The 20,642-nt window shown below is 36.1% G+C and overlaps 1 protein-coding gene across 2 annotated transcripts; it reads right to left on the reverse strand.

Annotated features, from left to right (window-relative positions):
* Nucleotides 1-396: 396 nt before the first annotated feature.
* Nucleotides 397-19,393, reverse strand: LOC104591694 (mannosyl-oligosaccharide glucosidase GCS1). 2 transcript variants are annotated; one of them, XR_734296.3, is made up of 22 exons: nucleotides 18,725-19,393; nucleotides 18,570-18,643; nucleotides 18,075-18,326; nucleotides 17,243-17,417; nucleotides 15,569-15,655; nucleotides 15,344-15,412; nucleotides 15,126-15,222; nucleotides 14,677-14,759; nucleotides 12,429-12,536; nucleotides 11,706-11,827; nucleotides 11,447-11,554; nucleotides 11,257-11,330; nucleotides 6,546-6,671; nucleotides 6,140-6,207; nucleotides 2,204-2,353; nucleotides 2,072-2,122; nucleotides 1,822-1,878; nucleotides 1,593-1,678; nucleotides 1,282-1,373; nucleotides 1,038-1,147; nucleotides 874-937; nucleotides 397-787 (listed from the first exon to the last, which is right to left on the reverse strand). XR_734296.3 is itself a non-coding variant. In XM_010250662.3 (22 exons), exons 1-22 carry the CDS (start codon nucleotides 19,022-19,024, stop codon nucleotides 640-642), a joined length of 2,568 nt encoding a protein of 855 aa, XP_010248964.1. In that variant the 5' UTR covers nucleotides 19,025-19,393; the 3' UTR covers nucleotides 397-639. The 2 variants fall into 2 exon arrangements, 1 of the variants encoding a protein (XP_010248964.1); XM_010250662.3 differs by having other exon boundaries at nucleotides 1,526-1,678.
* Between the last annotated feature and the right edge of the window lie 1,249 nt (nucleotides 19,394-20,642).

The following is a 20,642-nucleotide window of genomic DNA, read 5'->3' on the forward strand; positions in this document are numbered from 1 at the left end:
CATTAGTTAAAAATACTAGTTGGCATCACTAAATAGTCTTTCAGATCATTGCATGTGTTGTAACTTTGTTGGTTTAGATACTTGATTGATAACGCGATACTGCATTATATACATTTCTCCCTTTGTACAAAGTAATGGAAGAAGATTCCAAATTCTTTGTCATGAGCCTTGGATCTGGAAACAATTTGCTATTTTAAGGGGTGTTCAACAACATGGTTGCTTTTGTTCTTGGTGTTTTTGCTTATGTAGCAGTTGTTTTTGTTTTTTGTTTTCAAAAGCAAAGCCAACCATGTTGTCAAACTGCCCCTTAGTGGGTATATTAAAACAAATAATAAATTCTTGCTTTTAGCTGACAACTCCTTATGGGGTTCACTTCTTGAGAAAACTACAAGGACATGACCACCAGTAAAACCTACTTAGTGATTTATTTTGCTACATCTGATCCGACAGTTCAATCCTCATCTCCTTATATTTTAGGTTTATACATCATAATTCATATAGCCCATCTGCTGCTTTACTTTTCATTCGTCCAACGACCTGGCAGCAACAGGGCTAATTGATGGTCTACACTTTACAGTAAACAATGTGATTGATGTAAATCCACACAATTAAATTGAAAGTTAGAGCAAAGCCAACGGCTTAGGTTTCGCTGAAAACTTCTGCCATGATCAGAACAACAAGCGAAGTCCAACCAGTAAAAGGGCGTGCACCTTTCCCCTTCCCCTTGTTCTTTTGGTCGTATTGTTCCCACAAATACCCTGTCTCAAAATAATTACGGACGACGTTTCTGCCAGCCAAAGAAAAGTATGGTCACTAAACTGGGCAAACCTCCAGGCCTTGAGAGTAAGTTTAACAAAAAATTGCAAGTTTTACCTAATCAAGGTTTCCCGTAATTCCTTGTAGATGGCCTCAGCTCTGGTTCTATGTGGCCCATCTTCTGCAGTCCCAAAATATAAAATGGATGAACAAGAACCTCAAAACCTTGGAATCAAGATGATTTCTTTCTATGCTGTATTTATTTATTTATTTTCAAGTACCTAGAGAATAGTGGTGGAGTGACGACAGGATCATGTAATTCATGTTCATCCAAATGGGGCCTCTCCAATAAGGTGGATCATGCTCCGTATTGCGTTTCATGTACAGTGAGCTGTGGCAGACATGGCATATAATACTCAGGATTTCCCAATGCTTCAGATCAGCAGGTTCAAAAGATAAATGTGACATAAACAAAGAGCTATTTAGTTGTCTTTTTTTTTAACAAATAAAGGGGGTTAAGATCACCTTGTTTTCGACAGAGAGCGTAGTCCATAGTCTGTCCACAATGTGCTCCTGTTCGAAATCAGGTCCAGCTGTTTTCCCAGGATCCACGATTCCTATATGATAATACAAAGGGTGAAGTCCCTTGCAAGACAGGAACAAGGGAAGTAAAAGGCCAAAGAAACACAACTCAGATACACCAGGAAATGAAAGCTTAGAAATATTTTATTTTCATCCAAGATGCCAGAGAATCTTGCATGAGCCTTACAGGTGGGATGATCCTCATCATAAAGGGAAAGAGATTGACATAACCAATATGAGGAACAAATCTCAACTTTGGTGTTTCTAGAACCTCCCGGACAAACTCTCGACTTGCATAATTGCTACCTGGTTGCTTGGTTTCTTGCCACCTCAAGCGAACCTAAAATCATTAAGGATGTAGTAAGTGGTAAATATCATTGATAAGTTAATATGCATTTAACCTTAATATTCCTATTTTAGCAAAATCAATGAATCAAACAATTGTTATACATTTTAGCAAAATCAAGAAGCAATAACCAATACCTTTTCAGTATGATTGCCAAAATCAAAATAAGCCCCATAAGCATCATCGAAGTGCATCTGCAAAGGCAGCTAAAGTACTAAACATACCAGGAATCAAAACACAGTTGTGGGGGGGGGGGGGGGGTAGTTTCTATTTCTTTAAGTTTCCCTCAAAAGCCATTTAATACTCCCTATGCATTCTTTGGAAGGGAAAAAAATCTGAACATTGCATTGAACCTGAACAGCATAATCATGATAGTTTTTTAAGTACCTTATTCAGAACCTCAAAATTTGAGAGCAATTTAGCTGTAGCATGGTAATCCTGCAAAACGATTCAAGTTCAAGGCCCATAAATCTAACAGATGAATCATGAAAGATAAATTCATATTTTCTTGTGTTATACCTTTGTTGGGTCATTTTTCCTTTTAAGAATCTCTGCAATGGAATTCATGCAATCTGCTGCAAGAAACATCCAACATCTTAGATCCAGGTGCCGTTCTTCATCACTTGGGTGTGATGCACGTGGATAATCATCCAACCCAGAAGTCAGTGTCTGGCAATGCCACAAATAACTATTATTGCATAATCTTTTGTTTTTTATTGATCTATTATTGTATGTATAATCATTGATACAACTAGATAAATTATGTAAAAAAAAAACAGTTCTAATCAGCTAAACTTAATAATAACGAAGTACTAGGGATTAAATCTTGTCAAAAAGTATATGAGGGTCAAGAAATTTCAAAGGCTATGGCAAGAATCGAGAGAATGCAAGTATGCAAGGATTATCCAATTCCTCAGCAACAGTTTCAAACTAATCTAACAACAATATTTATTAGCATTAAAGGTTGATAAATACAATAGATATACTGCTAAAACTGTCAAGGTGACCACACATTAAAAAAGCGAAGTCCAACACCATATAGGGTGGTGAGATAGCATCCCAAAAACTTGAACCGAAAGGATGATCTGTCTACCTCCGAAAATTCTGGAAGCACAAAAACCTAGGCGAAAATCATGATTCCAATATTAGTACATAAAGTGTTACTATTCCTTTTCAGATTACAAGCCTTCATAAAGTCCACCATCCTGCAGGTAATGAAAAAATGCCTGACATATTCTTTGCAATTATCACAAATGAGATTGTCTTCTGGAATCTCCTCCTCCAATCATGAGAATTCTATCCAAGGCCATCAACCATTTTAATGCTTCCACCCAAGAGGGAACCAGACTGCCCTAAATCCCTTTAATGTCAAAAACCTCCACTAGGTTTGAAATGATATCATTAAAATACCTTAACTATAAAACTGACCCTTGCTGCATCCTTTCTACGATCTTGCATCACTCTCCAAAGAAGAAATTTGCTAAGCTAAGGAACACTCCTCAAGCTCCCAGTGCAATAAAGGAAATCAGACCTAAAACATAATTGGAAATCATTTTTTTCATTTTTCATTTTTTTGGAGAAAGAGCAACTGTTTTATATTATAAAGCAAAAAAGGTTGAACATAAGAGATTTTTCACATGGTATAGAGAAAACAGCTCATTCCTAAAAGGAAAACTATCCACGTAAGGTGTTATTACTATCTAAAAAAAACCCTCAACTCCCCTGTTTTGGCAACAACGTAAGCATTGATATTTAATTCTTTTGGGGTCCATCTATCTTGAACATTCAACTGAGTCATAATTTCTCTTATTACATTTAAAAAATGAACTAGTCCCAGGGCCACTTGCCCACCATTTGGGACTAGGAAATTGCATTCTTTAAGTTACCCTTTGTTTCCAATAAAGAAATCTGAAATTGCCTTTTGGTACATAATCCCACGTGTAGACCTCACTTCCACTTCTATGGAGTTACCAAACCAGCAGCTTTATGAAAGAACCTATCTATCTCAGCAGGTCTGTGGTTTCCAATGAGATTACCATCAAACTATAATTATTTGCCATCCTTGAGCAAGGTTCAAAGTATCGATACGATACAAATTTCGGTCGTATCGTATCGGTACTTAGAAACGGCCGAAACATTATTTTTTTTTAGTTTTTTTTTCACATTTTGTTTTTTTGGGAAGCTTTTAGCATGTTTTTTATTATTAAAAAAATTGGGGATCCGAAACACCTGGAAACAGGCGTTTCGGACCATATCTTTTTCAAAAGATACGATACGATACACCCCGTATCGGGCATATCATATCGATACTTTGAACCATGTCCTTGAGACTGTTCCCTGACTAAAGTGGGTGGTGGCATGTTCACTGTTCCTTTCTTTTGTTGAGAAACTTTAACCAGGATTCATTGAAGGAAGAAGAGGCACATGAGAAGATGTACAAAGCAGGGGAAGAACTCCTACAAGTTACCAGGATTCATTGTTACTTCCAAACAAAAAGACCTTCCCTATTCTTATCCAACTTTTGTTTTTGGTAGATCAGTAATAAGATCAATTGAATTCCACTATTCACATTAAGATAAAAATAGACTAAAATATATAAGAATAAAGGGAAAATGAAAAAGAAACCCTAGGCAGACCCAAAATAGCCTCACCATACACTCCAGGGATGCATGCAAATAAGGATGAGATGGGCCATAACACAATTCAATTCTTCCTACCTCAGTCTTAGCCAAAAAATCAGCTAGACAGCTAGCCTAGGCAGGCCTCCTAATCCAATAGAATGAAATGTTCACTCTGGCCACCACTGATCTAGCCTCTCTAGTACAAAATTGATACTTAATAGCACCCTGCCCGTCCCATCTATCACCACTGCCTGTCAGCACCCCTCCTATGTCCACTATTATATATCCATGGAATAAATCAATTGTAAATTCCTCAAAAGAAACCAAGAATCCTATGAGAATAATTGCCAAAATTGACTGGGACAGAATACACATTAAGAATCTCACCCTAATGGTTCTTGTACACCCCTTCAATACCTGAATCTGAAAGCCCCGATTGGAGATCGGATTAGCTGAATGCATTATCTGTTTAGTGGAATGTGGAACCAATGATAACACCCCCCACCAGCCATAAAATACATGGGATCAACAGTGAGTGATTGAATGGTTGTGGGCCCCATGTATTTTATGACTGCCGTGGGTCGTTATCATTGGTTCCACAGCCTGCTATACAGCCATTGCGTTCAGATAATCCAAGTTACACAAATTGCTCAAAGAACAACCATCAAGTTGAAAACAGCTTTTCACTTAATATTATTGGTCCCAGATAGACTAAACGATTGCAACTCTCAAACAGCTTCACATGATTTTCCCCTGGTCATCTGAGTTGAAAACAGTGACTCCATATTTACCATCGATGGCCACTTTTCACTTAATATCCAATGTAATTTACTCAAATCACCTCTTAGTTGAGTGTTCCTGCTAAATAGTAAATGAAATAAGCTTCCTGTGCCAAAATCATGACATTCAGAAAATTATTCAAATGGAAAAGGATCTCTCCAAGAAAAGACTGAATTACGAACCACATAACATGTTTTGATCAATGTTTTCAACCCATTATTGATCCAGCCAGTCAGAGCAGTGAACCTGTCACAATACTAGGTGGCTCAACCTCTAACCCACTTTTTTTCGACCAAAAAAAAAACATTTACTCGGTCAATCACCACAACCCATGTGGTTGACCTGTTCAATGGGTTATTGGGTTCTTTTTTTTTTTTGAAATTTTATGTTGATGACATCATAGGTTGACTGAGATGGTTGAACTGCTGACCTGTTGACCCAGAAGGGGAAATGGTTCAAGCTCCAGGATGGGTTTTTAAAGACTGGTTTTGATTGCACACTGCCTGGGAAAAATTAACTCCTTCGTCAAAATACTTTCTGCTTCTTTCAAATTTAAGCTATGCCATGCTAGTAGGTTCCTGGAACTTGCATGGTTGGTATGGTAGATCAAAAGAGTAAACTTGTTCACAAACCAAATTACATGATTATAAGAAGTAAATGTTCAGTCACAAACATGTTGCCTTCTTTTTGTCAAATTTTGTTCTGTGGACTAGCAAATAGCTATAAACTTTTAATGAAATGCTTGCATACATGTGATTTTGAATCGTAGTAAAATACAACCACTTTTTCCATGAAACATGATTTAGAATTAGATCAATCATTTTTAGAGGTAATTTTACTAATATTACATGAACTTTGAAAAGCACATTTTGATTTCTGAGTACTTAGTTGTGTCTATAGCCAACTTGATCTGAACTTGCTGAGTTCTCAATTTCTAAAGTTCATTAAGACTACATGAAAGAGAAATTAAGAAATAACAATCTCATTCCTGTAAAAGCAAATTAGAAAAATCAACATCAATAACTGCAGGTGATCACAAAGTTGTAATTTGAACCTTTGGGTTTAGTTCACGAGTTGTTGCCTTGTCTCTTCCATGCCAGTAATAACTGCTAGCATCCTTTCCTAGAAAATGAAATATTGAACTGTAAATATACACCATACAGTATAGTGTAGCTGTAACCAACAGATTTTTGGAATTTTAATAGAGAAAAAAGTTAATACAATAACCTACTAAGATGTCTTAAGTATAAATTTTTCATTCTTAACACAATCAAAAATCTCTGTAACACATTTAGAAACTTGTTCTCATGAGAAATGTCAAACAAGTCTATTGCAGCTCCCTACTTCTAAAGCAAGATAAATATGCCAGTTTTAACTAATCAATATCCTTCTAGATGTCTTGAAGGATAGAACTACCAAGTAAAACTGCAATGTGCATTATTAGAAATTGGATATCTTACCTGATTGTGTAGTATTGAACCACTGGAACCATGCTTCAAGGCGAACAAAAGCCCTTTCCAGGAATGAAGATATCTCAATGCTTTCAGTTGTAGTAAACTTATTTTGTTTTATGCCATGAACTAGATCTGAAGGAGCAATTTCAAAATAAAATTAGGCAAATGTTATTTCAACAGGATGATATATACAGAATACAGAAACAAACATGACACAAAAGGAAAAAGTAATAAGCAAATGAAACCCAGAGAAGTTAGATACTGTATAAAATAGCATATTTTTAATAGATGATAATAGCCCTAGATAGTGGAACAGTGAAGCAAACATTTGTATAGCCAAACCCAAATAGCTATTGTACGAGTATAAGACTTAGAATTTGATAGAATTAAGTGCTGTTCCACATTCCAATTCTATAAAAATCCCTTCTCCATGCAAGTCAGTAATTGTCTCTCCATCCATTCTATTTTTATTGATTCATTTATTTTTCTTTTGATAAGGTGAGTTTCATTAAGGACAAAATGACAATCCGAAAAAAAAAAAAAAAGAGTTGTCAGGTATACAACATAATACACAGATCAATTTCACCTAATCCATTACTGATTCCTAACTCCCAGGTAAATACAAAATCAATAAAAGTAGGAATACCCTGGATCCCTCCTAAGATTGAATACCAAAAGTCTTCTTTGAAGACAGTTAATCTTCAAAACATCCTTTTCTTATTGATAATCTTTAAAATATCTTTTTTTATAAATAAATGATGATTTTTATTAAAGACAATAAAAGGTATTACAATAACAGCATCTAAACAGAGGCGTGAGGTGTGGCCCTCATTACAGAATCAGAATTACAATTGAGCCAAAAATAGTTCAGCCTTATGCACCCCCTGTTTTGCCAAAAAATCAGCTATCCCATTTGCTGACCTCCTTTCCCATTGGATGATAATTGCCATGTCTCTAATTAACCATTTAAGTCTTTTCATTGATTCCCTATATTTCCAAATCATTGTTTCTGGTTCCTTCAGCCACTCTACTATCAGTTTAGAGTCTTTCAATTCCCAATCTGTCATAGTTTAGGTCTCTAGCAATTTGTACTCCTTGCAAGACTTCTTGGAACTCAGCATACATCGAATCCCTTTCTCCAACAGGACCTGAAAATACAGCAAGAATGTGTCCTTCAGTATTTCTGAAAACTCCTATGCCAGCTGGCCTTGGATTTCCAAGACTGCTGCACATCAAAATTTAGCTTGATAAAACCTTCTTCCAGGGGTATCCAATCTTTAAAATATTCTTGAGCTTAGGAATTGTCTATTAATGCAGAAACCTTCAAAAATCATTCTTCATAATAGGATCAATAGCACTAAGAATCATCTCAACTCATATCCCAGTGCCCCTGCAAGCACTTTTAGTCCACCATCTCTCCCACCGAATTCTGATATAAGTTTATCTTAAACAGGAATGGATGTTCATCAGTGGCTAATGAAAAAAGGCAGTAAATGGAACAAAGCCTTATCCCAACTCTTTAGGATCAATTTATAGATAACGATGGTATCATTTGCAAACTACAAGTGAGAAGAAAACAAGCAAGGTGATGATCTTATCAAGGTGGGTGGGGGGGTGAGAGATTCCTTGTAGAAGGAAACTTTTTCCTTCTTAAAACTTGTATTTGTGGTGGTAGTGATTGTTATTTTCCTCTCTTGAGATCCTTATTCCTTTTGTACATTCTACATATTCACCCTGTCTTCAATAAAATTTCTTGTGGATCAACTTCAGCTTCCAACTCTTTGGTTTAATTAGATCTTTCAGGTTTATTTTGCTTCTGATTGTGTTTATTTTTGGGTGGTCAGGCCTTTTGAGTGAGAGCTTTTATGTTCTTGGGTTTGGGCAAGGCGGGCTATGTCTCCCCTATATCCTTATTTCCTTTTGATAATGGTTAGTAATAAAAAAATTCAGTGGTCACCCCTCCACCGGGAGTAACGTTTGGGGCTCAAAAAAAAATCTTGACGCTGGTATAACCTGCCTCTGAACCCAAAAACTGGAACCTGATTCCCTCATTCTGCTTATTGAGTAAGTTTAATTTGGATATTTCCATTATAATGGAAAAAGCAGGAAGCAAGGTGATGACATATAGCCCTTTATTTCCTGACAAGCTCAGTCATAGATCCATTTGGAAGAATTCAGAAAGAAGCCATAGAAATGCACACAATAATTCAATTTCTCCATCTTAATGTTAAAATCCACTTTGTGCAAAGGACAATTGAGATGGGGCCAATTACCATGGTCATAAGCATAAAAATTTTCCAAATCTATGTTGCATAGTACTCCTAATTAACTGTTCAAATCTTGAACCAATCCACTCTTTAATTCTCACTTCTGGTTTTGCATGGTCTGTTACACCAATTTGTGGAGCTGTTCAGATGGCCATGGCTTATCTCTAGAGACCAATAGGAATTGATCATCAGATGGTTACAAAAGGTTTTAGTAGGAGATAGTGTGTTATATGAAATCTCCTTCGTCTTGCTATGTGCTAGAGTTTTTTATCAGTAAATATGTGTTTTATTAAAATTCAGATTCAGATTATAAACAATTTATACAATTTGATGATAGGACTGTTGATCCCTTTTCCTCGCTCTATTTATCCCTCATTACAATGTAGCCCAAAGTAATTGTTGTATCAATGCCCCTTGTTTTGCTAATCCATCAGCTAGCCCATTTGCACTTCTATGGACCCATTTAAATTCAGCCTCAACCTCCTTGGCAATCTTCTCCACTTCCCTAATCACATGTTTAAACGTCCATGGGGTGTGGCTGCTATTTGTTGCCCATGAAATTACTACTTTTGAATCCCCTTCCACTTCAACATGTCTGCATCCTAGTTGTTTGGCTAGCTTTAACCCTTGTAATAGTGCCAGTAGCTCAGCCTTCAGCGAGTTTCCGTTGCCAATCGGCCCTGAGAACATACCTAATATCCTCCTGTCATGGTTTCTTAATACTCCTCCTATTCCTGAGATGCCTGGATTTCCATATGAACACCCGTCAAAATTCAGCTTTACTTCATTGCCTTCAGGTGCTTTCCACTCCGGCCTTATTTTATCTCTTACCCTCGAAGATTGTGCTACTTCGGACCATGTTCTTAGAATATTTTCAAATGAGAAGACTTGAAAGCAGTCCAAGAGTTTTACCCAATGGGCTACTTTCACTTTGATATTACCAATCACTTCCTCTACTGTTCTACTTTTTTCCAGGAAGATTCTGTTGTTTCTCTCTTCCCATATTACCCAACAGATTGCTGCCTTTGTTGCTTTCCACATTACAGAAGGAACAAAAGAAACTTTGATGATAAAAGCTGCTTGGTTTATCATACTATAAGGAAAGGTAGAAAGACAACTTTCTGGTTTGGCAACTTGCTTGAAGAGATTTTTGAAGGGGTGAAATTCATAAATAGATCATGCCTATGTGCATATTTCTTTGATAGATTAATACAATTATTCCTTAAAGAATTAATGATTGGAATCCTTGGGGAAGGAGACAATTGATTACAGCATCTTCTTCAATCAGGACACCAATACCATACCATTAGCTTATGCATACCACCAACCAAATTAGTAACTCTAAAACCTACCAGTTCCCCAGTTCAACTAATGGAAGTGGCATTAGCACTTAATTCTGACAGCAGATTCATGAATTCTCTGGTTCATTATGCAGCATCAAACCATAGGTAAAGGCTCAGTCCCAGTCATCAAGCTTCTGTTTTCTTCCTCTCTTAAATCTATTGCCCTTTTCTTGCATCAAATATCTTTCCATGGCTCCAATGTCATTAAAAACCTTGAACACGCCTTCTCTTCTATGGTGCCCAGATACACAGATGCCATACAGACATGGATAAGAGAAACAGAGATTCAGCTTACAGTTTCTTAAAATCCTAGAATCAACATGGGCACAGGTATACCATTTAATACATGATTCTCAATTCTCAATTCCCAATACATATATCTAGCCAAATTTAATTAAATCTAACATATAAAGATTTTAATAGTATGATTTATTAAAACAGACTAAAATATTTAAAAGCATTAATGTTGTAAGTATCTCCATGCAGTAACCATTGTTGTCTCGTGTACATATCATGTGAGGCCTGTTCTCTAGGCATGTACAAGTATCCAGGTAGGCAGCTCCTCTTTTCTCCCTCTGGTTCTTCTTACAAGTGACAATAAAAAAGTTATCATTCTGTATTGATTTCTCATACAGATTCTCTTGTGGTCCTTTTTTAACCTGTAAATAATAAATAATTGCTAGATAAGTGCATCTTATATCTAAATCATCAGATGATGCTAACATTTTACTTTCTAGACAAGATGCAAATAGGAATTCACTATATACTAGGTAGGATGTGGTGCATGTCATACTCCAATTTAAAATTTGGAGCTTAATAACAACTCAGCTTAAATAACAGGAACCAGTTAGCATAATCTCCAATCCAGACCACATCCAAGTGAAAAAGTGAGACAAATCAGACTGCCTTTCTTTCTCTTTTCCTTCATCAAAATTGTCTTAATAGCTTCCCTGAACTTAAATTTTCATCTCCTCTTCCCCCACAATGATTGAGAAGACCATTCTCCTTTCCATTTAAATTATCACAGAAAATTATATACTAAATTCTTTAAACTAGAAAAATAGTGAAAGATTTTCCTAAAAGAAAGTAAAAGACGAACAAGCTTACCATGCAAAACCAGAAATAAAGTTGGTGGATTTCCATTTGTGGGATACTGAAGAACAAATTCCTCTGGAACTTTACTGCAAATATTCCAAAAAAGCCTTCATAGTCAAGTTCATTGATGAGTAAAGGTCTGATTTTACCTTCTATTGTACTACACAGTATACAAATCTTATTGCAAGATTATGTAAATCACCTTAGAGCTTCAGCACCCAAAATTTGTTCACGGGGTATCCATCCATCAATATTCATTAGATCTAACCAATGTCCAATGATGTCCAAGCAAATTCGGATATCCCAACGCCTTTCCAAGGTAAAAATTCTCATAAGTGCACAAAATAAATCAATGAGATAAATGATGTCACTGTAGAACTCCCAAACTAAAAAAGTAAGCACTTGAAGATGAAGGAATAAAACACCATTTCAATAAATTCTGAGAATGGGAGGTGACTAACCAGATCATTAACTGATGGAAACCTTCATCCCATAAGAACCCCCTTGGGAAGAATGATCTGCTTGGAACAGCTGTATAAAGTTCTGCTGGCCAATATGGAACAAAGTTATGACCATTTTTAATCTGCAAAAGCAAACACTCAATCTGATTTATCAAGGTAGATGATGATTACAAAGCAGATGAGGTTGCTTCAACGAAACCTCATCCCAACTATTTGGTTTGGTTTAAACCACACAATGAAGCAAGAATGCATCAGGATAACAATCTAATAGTAGCAACACCACCACCATTGCATGATATAATAGCTAATCCAGATAAAAAGAGAAGAAATTCAGATGGCAAAAGCCCTTTGTCTAGCTATATGCGTGTACTAATGAGTTGACGGCTAGGTTCCAAAATAACTTTAAATGTCTCCAACAGATCTGTTTTAGGTAATAACTTAAACTTACAAATCAGAGTCATAATCACTTATTCAGAAAATTGGCAGTTCTGCATATAATAACTTCTTTTACATACAACTAAAATTGAACCATCAAGCTTCCTGTGTCAGACCCTTATTCAAGGAATAAGGCAATAAAAGTTTCTAACAAGTGGGAGCAGTTTTGTTTCTAAGGGATTCCAAAAAATGCAGCTTCCACATATATGGTTAGGCAGGTTAGGCAGTAAACAGTGGTATGCAGCTCCAACTTAATGATAAATGAAATTACAGAATTTCACAACTTACATTTGAATCTCTTGGAATGGCAATTTTTGACTGGCCATAGAAGTAGCCAATTCCACCCAACAGATTTCCAATAGCAGCCCTACCAACAATAATTGATTCAGAATCAACCTGAACATTCAATACGATGACTTTAGATTAATTCATTCAAAGTAGAAAATGGTTCAATAATAAACTGGATTCATTGCTTTTATACAACTCTATATATATAGAGACAGAGAGAGATAGAAGAGAAAAATTGCAGCTAAGAATATAGAAAATAGAGTAGCATGCAATACAGATATAACCAGAATTTCACCATTTGAAGTCCTGCAACTTTAACAAGCCTTCTTACTTGCTGACAATACAGAGAAGAATGCAGATACACATTCATGCAGACAGAGAACATGATCCTCTTTATTTATTTATTTTTTTTTAAGATAAATAAAGAAAAATTTTATTAGAAAGAGGCAAGAAAGGAAATTACAATGGGTGATAAGGCATCAACCCCAAAAAGAAGAAAAAATCCTGCCACCCCAAAATTTCCACAACTTGACGACCTAGACAAAGCTCTCGAACCACACACTAAAGCCCAAATTTGCCCATGTCTGACCTCCTTCCTGACCCCCTCTCATAATACTGTGATCACCTAACAAACAGACAGCCCAAAACTCTCCATCCCCTACCAAGCAAAAACAAAATCACTTCAGACTTTCGTCAGTTGAAACAACAATCTCTTTTCTTCTCTTCAAAGCTGTTTTTGTCTTCATAGTCCTCTTGTTAATTCCCACTCCAACAAGAACATGATCCTCTTTATAGGGATGGTTGAATTTGAAATCAGCAATTCAGCATTTGACAACTTGACCTCTCTATCTGGTAGTTCTCTTGGTAACATAAGACTGATTCAAATTGATAAGATCTTAATTACTAAGGAGTAAGGGTGCCAGGATGCTTTGGATTTTCAATTGGGGATGTCTATTCCACAAAGACTTAGGTGGTAGTCCTTCTCATAGGAGCTTAAATTGCCAACAGAGTACTCTCTCCTTTTCAATTGTAAGGGATTTGGCCAATGCAACCAAGTGCAGTAGGAGGATAGGCAGATGCCACTATCTTAACAAACTGAGATCTTTGGCTCTACCACCGTTAAGATTAGATGCATCCCACGTAGAATTGAACCTTGTAGCTGATGGTTAAGGTAGGTTGGGGTAAAATGTTGTCATATCAGATTATCTAAGTATCATAGCCTGTTTTAGTCTTGTCACTATGGATATACCAGATATTGGACTCCCCTCTCATTGAGTGTGCGCGGGTGGGTGGCTGATCGAGGAAAAGGGCAGCTGTGGAGATGGCATAAACTGAATTACAAAGATCAACAACTCAAAGGTGCTAACAATCAAACCCAATGCCTTGTTCTCCACAGTATATGTCCTTAGCCAGTCAGGTGGGCATGGTATTTTGTTGGTAACAATTAACTTTTATTGAGTGATAAAAAATGAGTAAATACAAGCATGCCAAGCATCCCTTAAAGTAAGCTTGCATACACCACATCACCACCTAAGCCTATCTTTACTGTTGACATTGCCAAGTCCAATGACATTCCCAAAAAACTGTCCAATTTACCCCTTGTTTGGCCACAGCATCAGCCACACAACTTGCTGATCTTTGGCCCCAGTGAAGAGTTGTTTTTTCTCCTTTTTTAGTCAGAGAAGACCCCACCCCCAAGTAAAGGGTCAAAGGGACTTCACCCACTTCCATGTGGAACACTAAAGCAACTTCTTTGGATAAATAAGCATTAACCATGGTTCAAATTTTCTTTTTTCTTTTTCTGACAAGTCCATGGTTCAAATCTCCTCAATATTTGTTGAAATTAATCCCAAAAAAAGTTCATTCCAAAGGAAAAAGGAATTCACTACTGATTTCTTTGTTTTTTCATAAATTTAGATCTCGAATCCATTATACATAGACATGGTTATTTTGCCAAATTAATTTTTTCCTTACACAATGTTAATCATCTATTACTAAAATAATTTCAGAAAATTATATCAAATCAAATAAATTATAAATCAGAGACATGTAACAACTAAATCATTAAATGTTTATATCATAAAGAATTATGTTCGGTGAAATAGAGAATAGTACAACATTCTAATTCCTAGCAAAAGAATAAATAAAAGAGAGATTATCTTAGGGTGGTTTATGGGCTGAAATGTTTTGCATCATGTTTCAGGAAAAGCACCTAACGTAATGAAAAGAAGTTGCTAAGGATGGATACCTTATCTGTCATATTAAAGCACCTTCTGTATCTTTCTTCAAAATCATTTTGTTTCTCATTGAGTAAACCAGTCAGTAGATTTCCTGAAATTTAGAGAGACTTCTTTGGAATTTGTTACAGTAAATAACAAAATAAGATCACAGTAAGCCAAATTCTGCAAAGATACAAAATTATTGATAATGAAGAGTGGATTATTTCTATGGCATTCTAGGATTGTCCGAATAGAGTAGCCTTCTAGGGAAACCATAAGAGAAAAATAGAAATTTCTTTGAATTTATTTTACCATTATTACCATTTTCATTGGAACAAATAAAATAAACAAATACATATATTCAGTATCTGTCAAAAAAAAAGAAAATAGATACATGCACTTAATCTACAAGGATCAGGGGTTTCTGCATCAGTGCATTGCATGACAATAAATAATAATATTGACATAGCTGTAGCACCTGTAAGCTTGTTGATTCGTTCTTCAACTCTTGAGTTCTTCAGATCAGTTCCTGATACAAAAGCAATATCTGTTCTGAAAGGAACAAGCGCAGAAATCTGAAATAAGAATGAAAAAGAAGGGGTTAAACATAAAGAATTGCAACAACAATGGAAAGATAAGTGTATTGAAGAAGAACTATATGTTATAAAGGAGAGACATCAAATGTTTCACGCATGCCTGAAAGATTAAAATGTTTGGGGAATCATCAGATGTGTCAGGTAGCTGCAGACGGCCCACCCTTCTTGCCTGGAAAGGAAGTACAAAAAACATTAAGGAAAAAAAATCTCATTACTAATCATTAACAATTCAAACATGCAGATTTGTATAATTGAATATCTGGTTTTTAAACATTGATACAATATGGGCCTACTACAGAAAGTAAATGAACTAGTTGGACACTACATAGGTTCCAAGGGTTTCTTGGACAAGCTCAGTTAAATTGTGCATGTGAGGAGTCCTGAACCCAGAATAATGAACTTCCAAATTGTCCTGTAAAAAAAGAAAAAGAAAATTACTTAAAATGTTTGATTAAGTTCAACATCCCAAATAATTGATAAAAAAAGTTCAGCATCCCAAATAACATGAGTAAGAATCAACCAAGAACAACAATAAGATGGAATCTAGATATGTCTTCACTGCAAAATGCTATGTGAAATATATCCAAAGGTATGTATGAAAAAGTAGTGCAAGCATTTAGACACTTAACATTACTTAACTAGTTAACCAAATAACTTGGGTTGGCTGAACTAGGGCTGTCAGTGGGTACTTAACCCTAATGGGTTAGAGTTGGGTCAGCCTTAAATGGGTTTTGGGTTGAGGAAAACCCATGCCTAACCCAACCTGTTGACCTTGCAGCATTGAAACATTTGTGTAAATAGTATAGGTGCACTATATGTGGGAGACTTTGGGTTTGGGTCAGTGCTACTTCGGAACCTAACCTTTTGGCATCCCTAGGCTGGACAAATGCTGAGCTCCAGTTCCACCCTGTCTGGGCCACATCTTTTGTTAAATCACAGACCTGAAGGTTTTTTCATTACTTCCAACTAAATGACTCATTGTGCATTTATAGGCTTCAATGCACATGATTAAATCATCTTAGTTGGTTTTCCCTCCTCTTTTCACCTTTTGGAGGTGCTCATAATAACTTTATCCCTCATTGTCTTTAACCATCCATCTCTATATCCTCATTATTTGTCTGTAGGGGTGTCCAAATTCGGCTACCAAACCGAATAAGCAGATTCAGTTCGGTTTATATGGTTTTTTGCTTGGTTTGGCAAAAAACAACCGAACCGAACTGAAATAACCTATATATATATATATATATATATATATATGGCAACAATAACTCAGTTCAGTTATGACAACAAATTCGGTTTGGTTTGGTTTGTTAGAATGCATAAACCGAATGTCAGTTAGGTTCTCAGTTCTAACAGAACTGAACCAACTGAATGAACACCCTTCTTTTTCAGCTTATTCTGTGGATACCTTGTTCCTTGGTAGCCCAAAATTCAGTCCCATATGGTTTGGCTTGTTTTATGACCACTTGTAACAGATGCACTTATTTAGCAATATATGTGAAATATTGACTCACTATTATTCTTTTCTTTTTATAGGTAGTAATTGATGAGAAGAGGGAAAATTCTGTATGAAAAATTCACAAGCATAGCTGGACAGAGTATGAGATTAACTTTATATAAGATCAGCTTTATAGGAGGTAAGATATGCATCCAAAAGAGAACCCAAATTTTCTTATCCATACTTAAAATCTGGGAAATGAAGCCCTCTAAACTCCACAAACATTGGGCACCAAAAATATAGATACTTAGTCCACTATAGTCTATTTCGGTACCTCTTGTTGACAAAAATATGGTGGTTAGACTCATAAATCAACCAGTATATAACAAAGGAAGAAGTTTTCATAACATGGTCTCTCTTAGTAAGGCCCTTATAGGCTGGACAAGGACCAAATTAGAAAAACTACCCTGAGAGGTCCAAGGGCACTTGTAAATAATGGAGTACCAAGGTACGCTAGAAAGATATAACTGATTCACTTATCAAGGTTATTCAAAAACATACCTTCGAGACTAAATGGAGTTCCCAACCTCCAATGTCCTCACGTGATCCAAATGCCAGAAGAGAGCCATCGTGAATGTCTAAACCCCCTGTACCTATATTTAAAGTATTGCCTCCTTCATCAGCCAAATAGAAGAAAACATGACCTGTCCTCCACATCTCCTGGTCGACTTCAGATCTGCAAATTAACCATGAAGGGTAACCAATCATGCAAGATAATGCAGAAAACCTACTGTGCAGTTTTCCTAAAACTCATCTTGTCAGTCCAAAATACACCACCATAGCAAATTTACTTCAAAAAATCTTACGAGGCTTAAACCATAGTATTGCAGTATTTACAGAAAATTAGGATTCCCTTCACAAAATAATAGATGTGCTATTCAAACATTTCACAATGGAGCATGTTATTAGATCTTGGAGAGCACTGCATCTTCAGTTAGCGTGGAGAGGTTATCCATCAATCATGATCTTCTCCTTCCTTGGATTGTAACCATAGTTAACTTTGACGGTTGCTCCATTGGAAGCACTGGAGAATCTGGAATAGGTAGGTGCAACCAGAAATCAAACCGGAGAAATTTTACAGGAATATTCAAGTTTGTTTGGGGAAGGGAATGTCTTAAGAGCTGAGCCTTTCTCCTTGTGAGGGGAATTTCTTGTTTTTCTTTGTTTCTTTCTTTATAAAATTATTATGATTCATTAACAATAAAAAAATAATAATAGATGAGCTAACTTCACGAGTACTCAGGGTGGTACAGGATATCAGGCATATCTGAACATTATGCTAAACATACTACGTGCATCAACCGATGATAAGCATGGCAGGTTAAAATTTTACTTATTGTTTTGCACATCTGTTCGAATTGCCCAATCTCCTCCGTAGCCACTGCCATTCCCCTTCGATTTTACGAAACTTGTCATCAATGTCATATCTTGGTCAATCAACACCTGATGTCCATAATCCCGTCCATTATGATGTGTCCATCCATACGTGCTAAGTTCATCAGAATCTTGGCACACATGACGCATGGAGTACCTTCCATCCTTTATACCAATCCACATCAATCCAGCAATTAACGACCGCGGTGTCCTATATGTTGAACTACCAATTAGTATAACACAACTAAAAGACCGTGGACTTCAGCAAATCAAAATGATGCATGGAGAGCATTTAGCGCGCAAAAAAACTGTACATTTCGTTCAAGGTTGTGAATGATGAGAACAGTGTCGAATCCAATAAAAAAGAAGTAGATGAAAGAGTCCAAAAGGACTTAAACGGAACTGGAAATCCAGTGAAAATATAGCAATGGAGAAAGGAATGGCGAATCCGTACCTGGCACGGATTCCAAGATAAACATGTGGCCGGTAAGTTCCCCAATACAAGCTCTCCCTGTGCTCACCTTGGAACTGAAAAGTTCATGCCAGCCAAAACTTTAGAAATCCAAATTCCTGGAATACCGAATGCTGAAAGAGTAGAAATTTCCTGACCTGTGTAAGATCCATCATTCTTGGAGCAGGCAACGGCGTAACAACTCTGAGTTTATGAACTTCTTCAGTGGGTTTCATTAGATAATAAGTTACTAAAATGACAACCAGAAGCAGCGCCAAAATACCAACTATAAGAAGGCTTCTGAAATTAACGTCCATTATGCGAATCAAATTGTGATCTCTATGTCGCTCCTTTCTACTTCTCGGACTCGACTTTCTATCACTAAGAAAATTATCGCCATCGGCATCAGCTGAGGATTTTATCCTGCTCCGAGCAGGTCTTCTGCTACTCCCAGTCATGCTGGGATCGGTTATTCACAGATTGTTCAAGAGCAGGAAGATTAGGGCTCTTCTTGCATTGACCAGCGACCAAAAATCACTGAAAGATCCAATGGCGCCAACTTGAACAGTAAAATTTTCTGAATATGGCTTTCTAGATTTAGGGTAAAATTGTTGATATTCTTCGACTTGATCCGAAGTGACATCAAACAAGACGCGGGAGAACCTAGACTCTGCTGCTGCTGGTCGTGGTCATCTATCTCTGGCAACGTTTGGTCGTTTGGACCCTGGGACACTCTGGTTCTCTCGGTTAAGACTGGACCAGTCCAAAATCAATTGGGACGGATTGGATCAATCCAGTCCAAAATATCGTTAAATTGGATTGGACCTGATCCATCCATAATAAATTTAGGGTTTCTTATCGTTAAGGGCATCTTCTTGTCCTTAATATCAATAAAAATAATATTTTTATATAATCACGAAATCTTTTTTCGAAAAATATTAAATAAGGACATTTGTCAAATGGTTTTAGAGACTTCACAAAGTTTGGACGCTTTCACTTAAAGTTATGAACGGCAAACGTTAACAAAAAGCTAGAGGAGGAAGACAAATGCTCTTATTTGATATTTTTCAAAAAAATATATTTTATTTCAGTTATTATATAAAAAACATTATTTTTATTGATATTAAGGGCAACGGCTAGAAACCCATAAATTTATATTGGATTGGGTTGGATTAAACCAATGTTTGGTCCATTAATATAAGATAAGAATATAAGTATCAATAGACCAAATTTAGGTTGAAACCAATCTAAATTAAAACAAATTTGAACAGATTGAATGGTCCAAAATGATCCAAAACATTCATTGGATTGGATTGGACCCGGTCCATTTGTAATGGATTCATATTAGACTGGATCAGATTGGACCAAATCCAATCCAATTGACACTTCTACTCTCGGCATCGAGTAGACCTGTTCATGGGCCAAGTCGGGCCGGGTTTGGGTCAGGCTTTGCCTTTACATTAACATAAAATGTTCAAGCCCAAGCTCGAGCTTGAGACCGGCCCGACCATTGGACCTAGGCCTTGAGCCCGAGCCCGACCCAACTATATATATATATATATATATTAAAACAAAGCAGTTAAGAAGTTTTCTCCTTATTTTTGATTTTTTTATTCCATGTCATTTTTGAAACATCTAGATATACATTTTTCCAATAACCTAAATAATCTCTTCTTCTAAAATTACTCCTAAACTACCTCCCCCACTTTCTCCAAAATTATCCCTAATTCATATTTATCTTCCAAATTATCTTTAATTCCTATTTATCTCCAAAATTATCTCTAATTTACTCGAGAGTTTCTCACCTAAATTATCTCTAATTCATATTTATCCTATCCCCTACTTTTTATCTATATCTATCTAAATCAAGTTTGGATTAAAAAATTTAAGAATTATTTAAATATTCTAACAAAATTATATAATAACTTTAAAATGTTTATTAAAAACACAAAATAATTTTATATTTTTACAAAATATATCACAAAATAATGTACTAACAATTTAAATTATATTTTTCTGGATTATCAATTTAATTAATTTAAATGTTTTCTAGATTATCAATTTAAATAACTAAAT

This window comes from Nelumbo nucifera, chromosome 4 (assembly GCF_055504915.1).
Source record: "Nelumbo nucifera cultivar China Antique chromosome 4, China Antique-T2T, whole genome shotgun sequence".
Lineage (NCBI taxonomy): Eukaryota > Viridiplantae > Streptophyta > Magnoliopsida > Proteales > Nelumbonaceae > Nelumbo > Nelumbo nucifera.

Excerpts from the sequence above, each read along its gene's own strand:
- LOC104591694 (XM_010250662.3), bottom strand. The coding sequence starts at position 19,024 with ATGACTGGGAGTAGCAGAAGACCTGCTCGGAGCAGGATAAAATCCTCA. Across the intron at positions 14,760-15,125 it reads ACGAATCAACAAGCTTACAG|GAAATCTACTGACTGGTTTA; the intron begins GTGCTACAGCTA and ends TCTAAATTTCAG. Across the intron at positions 6,208-6,545 it reads GTTCAATACTACACAATCAG|GAAAGGATGCTAGCAGTTAT; the intron begins GTAAGATATCCA and ends TTCATTTTCTAG.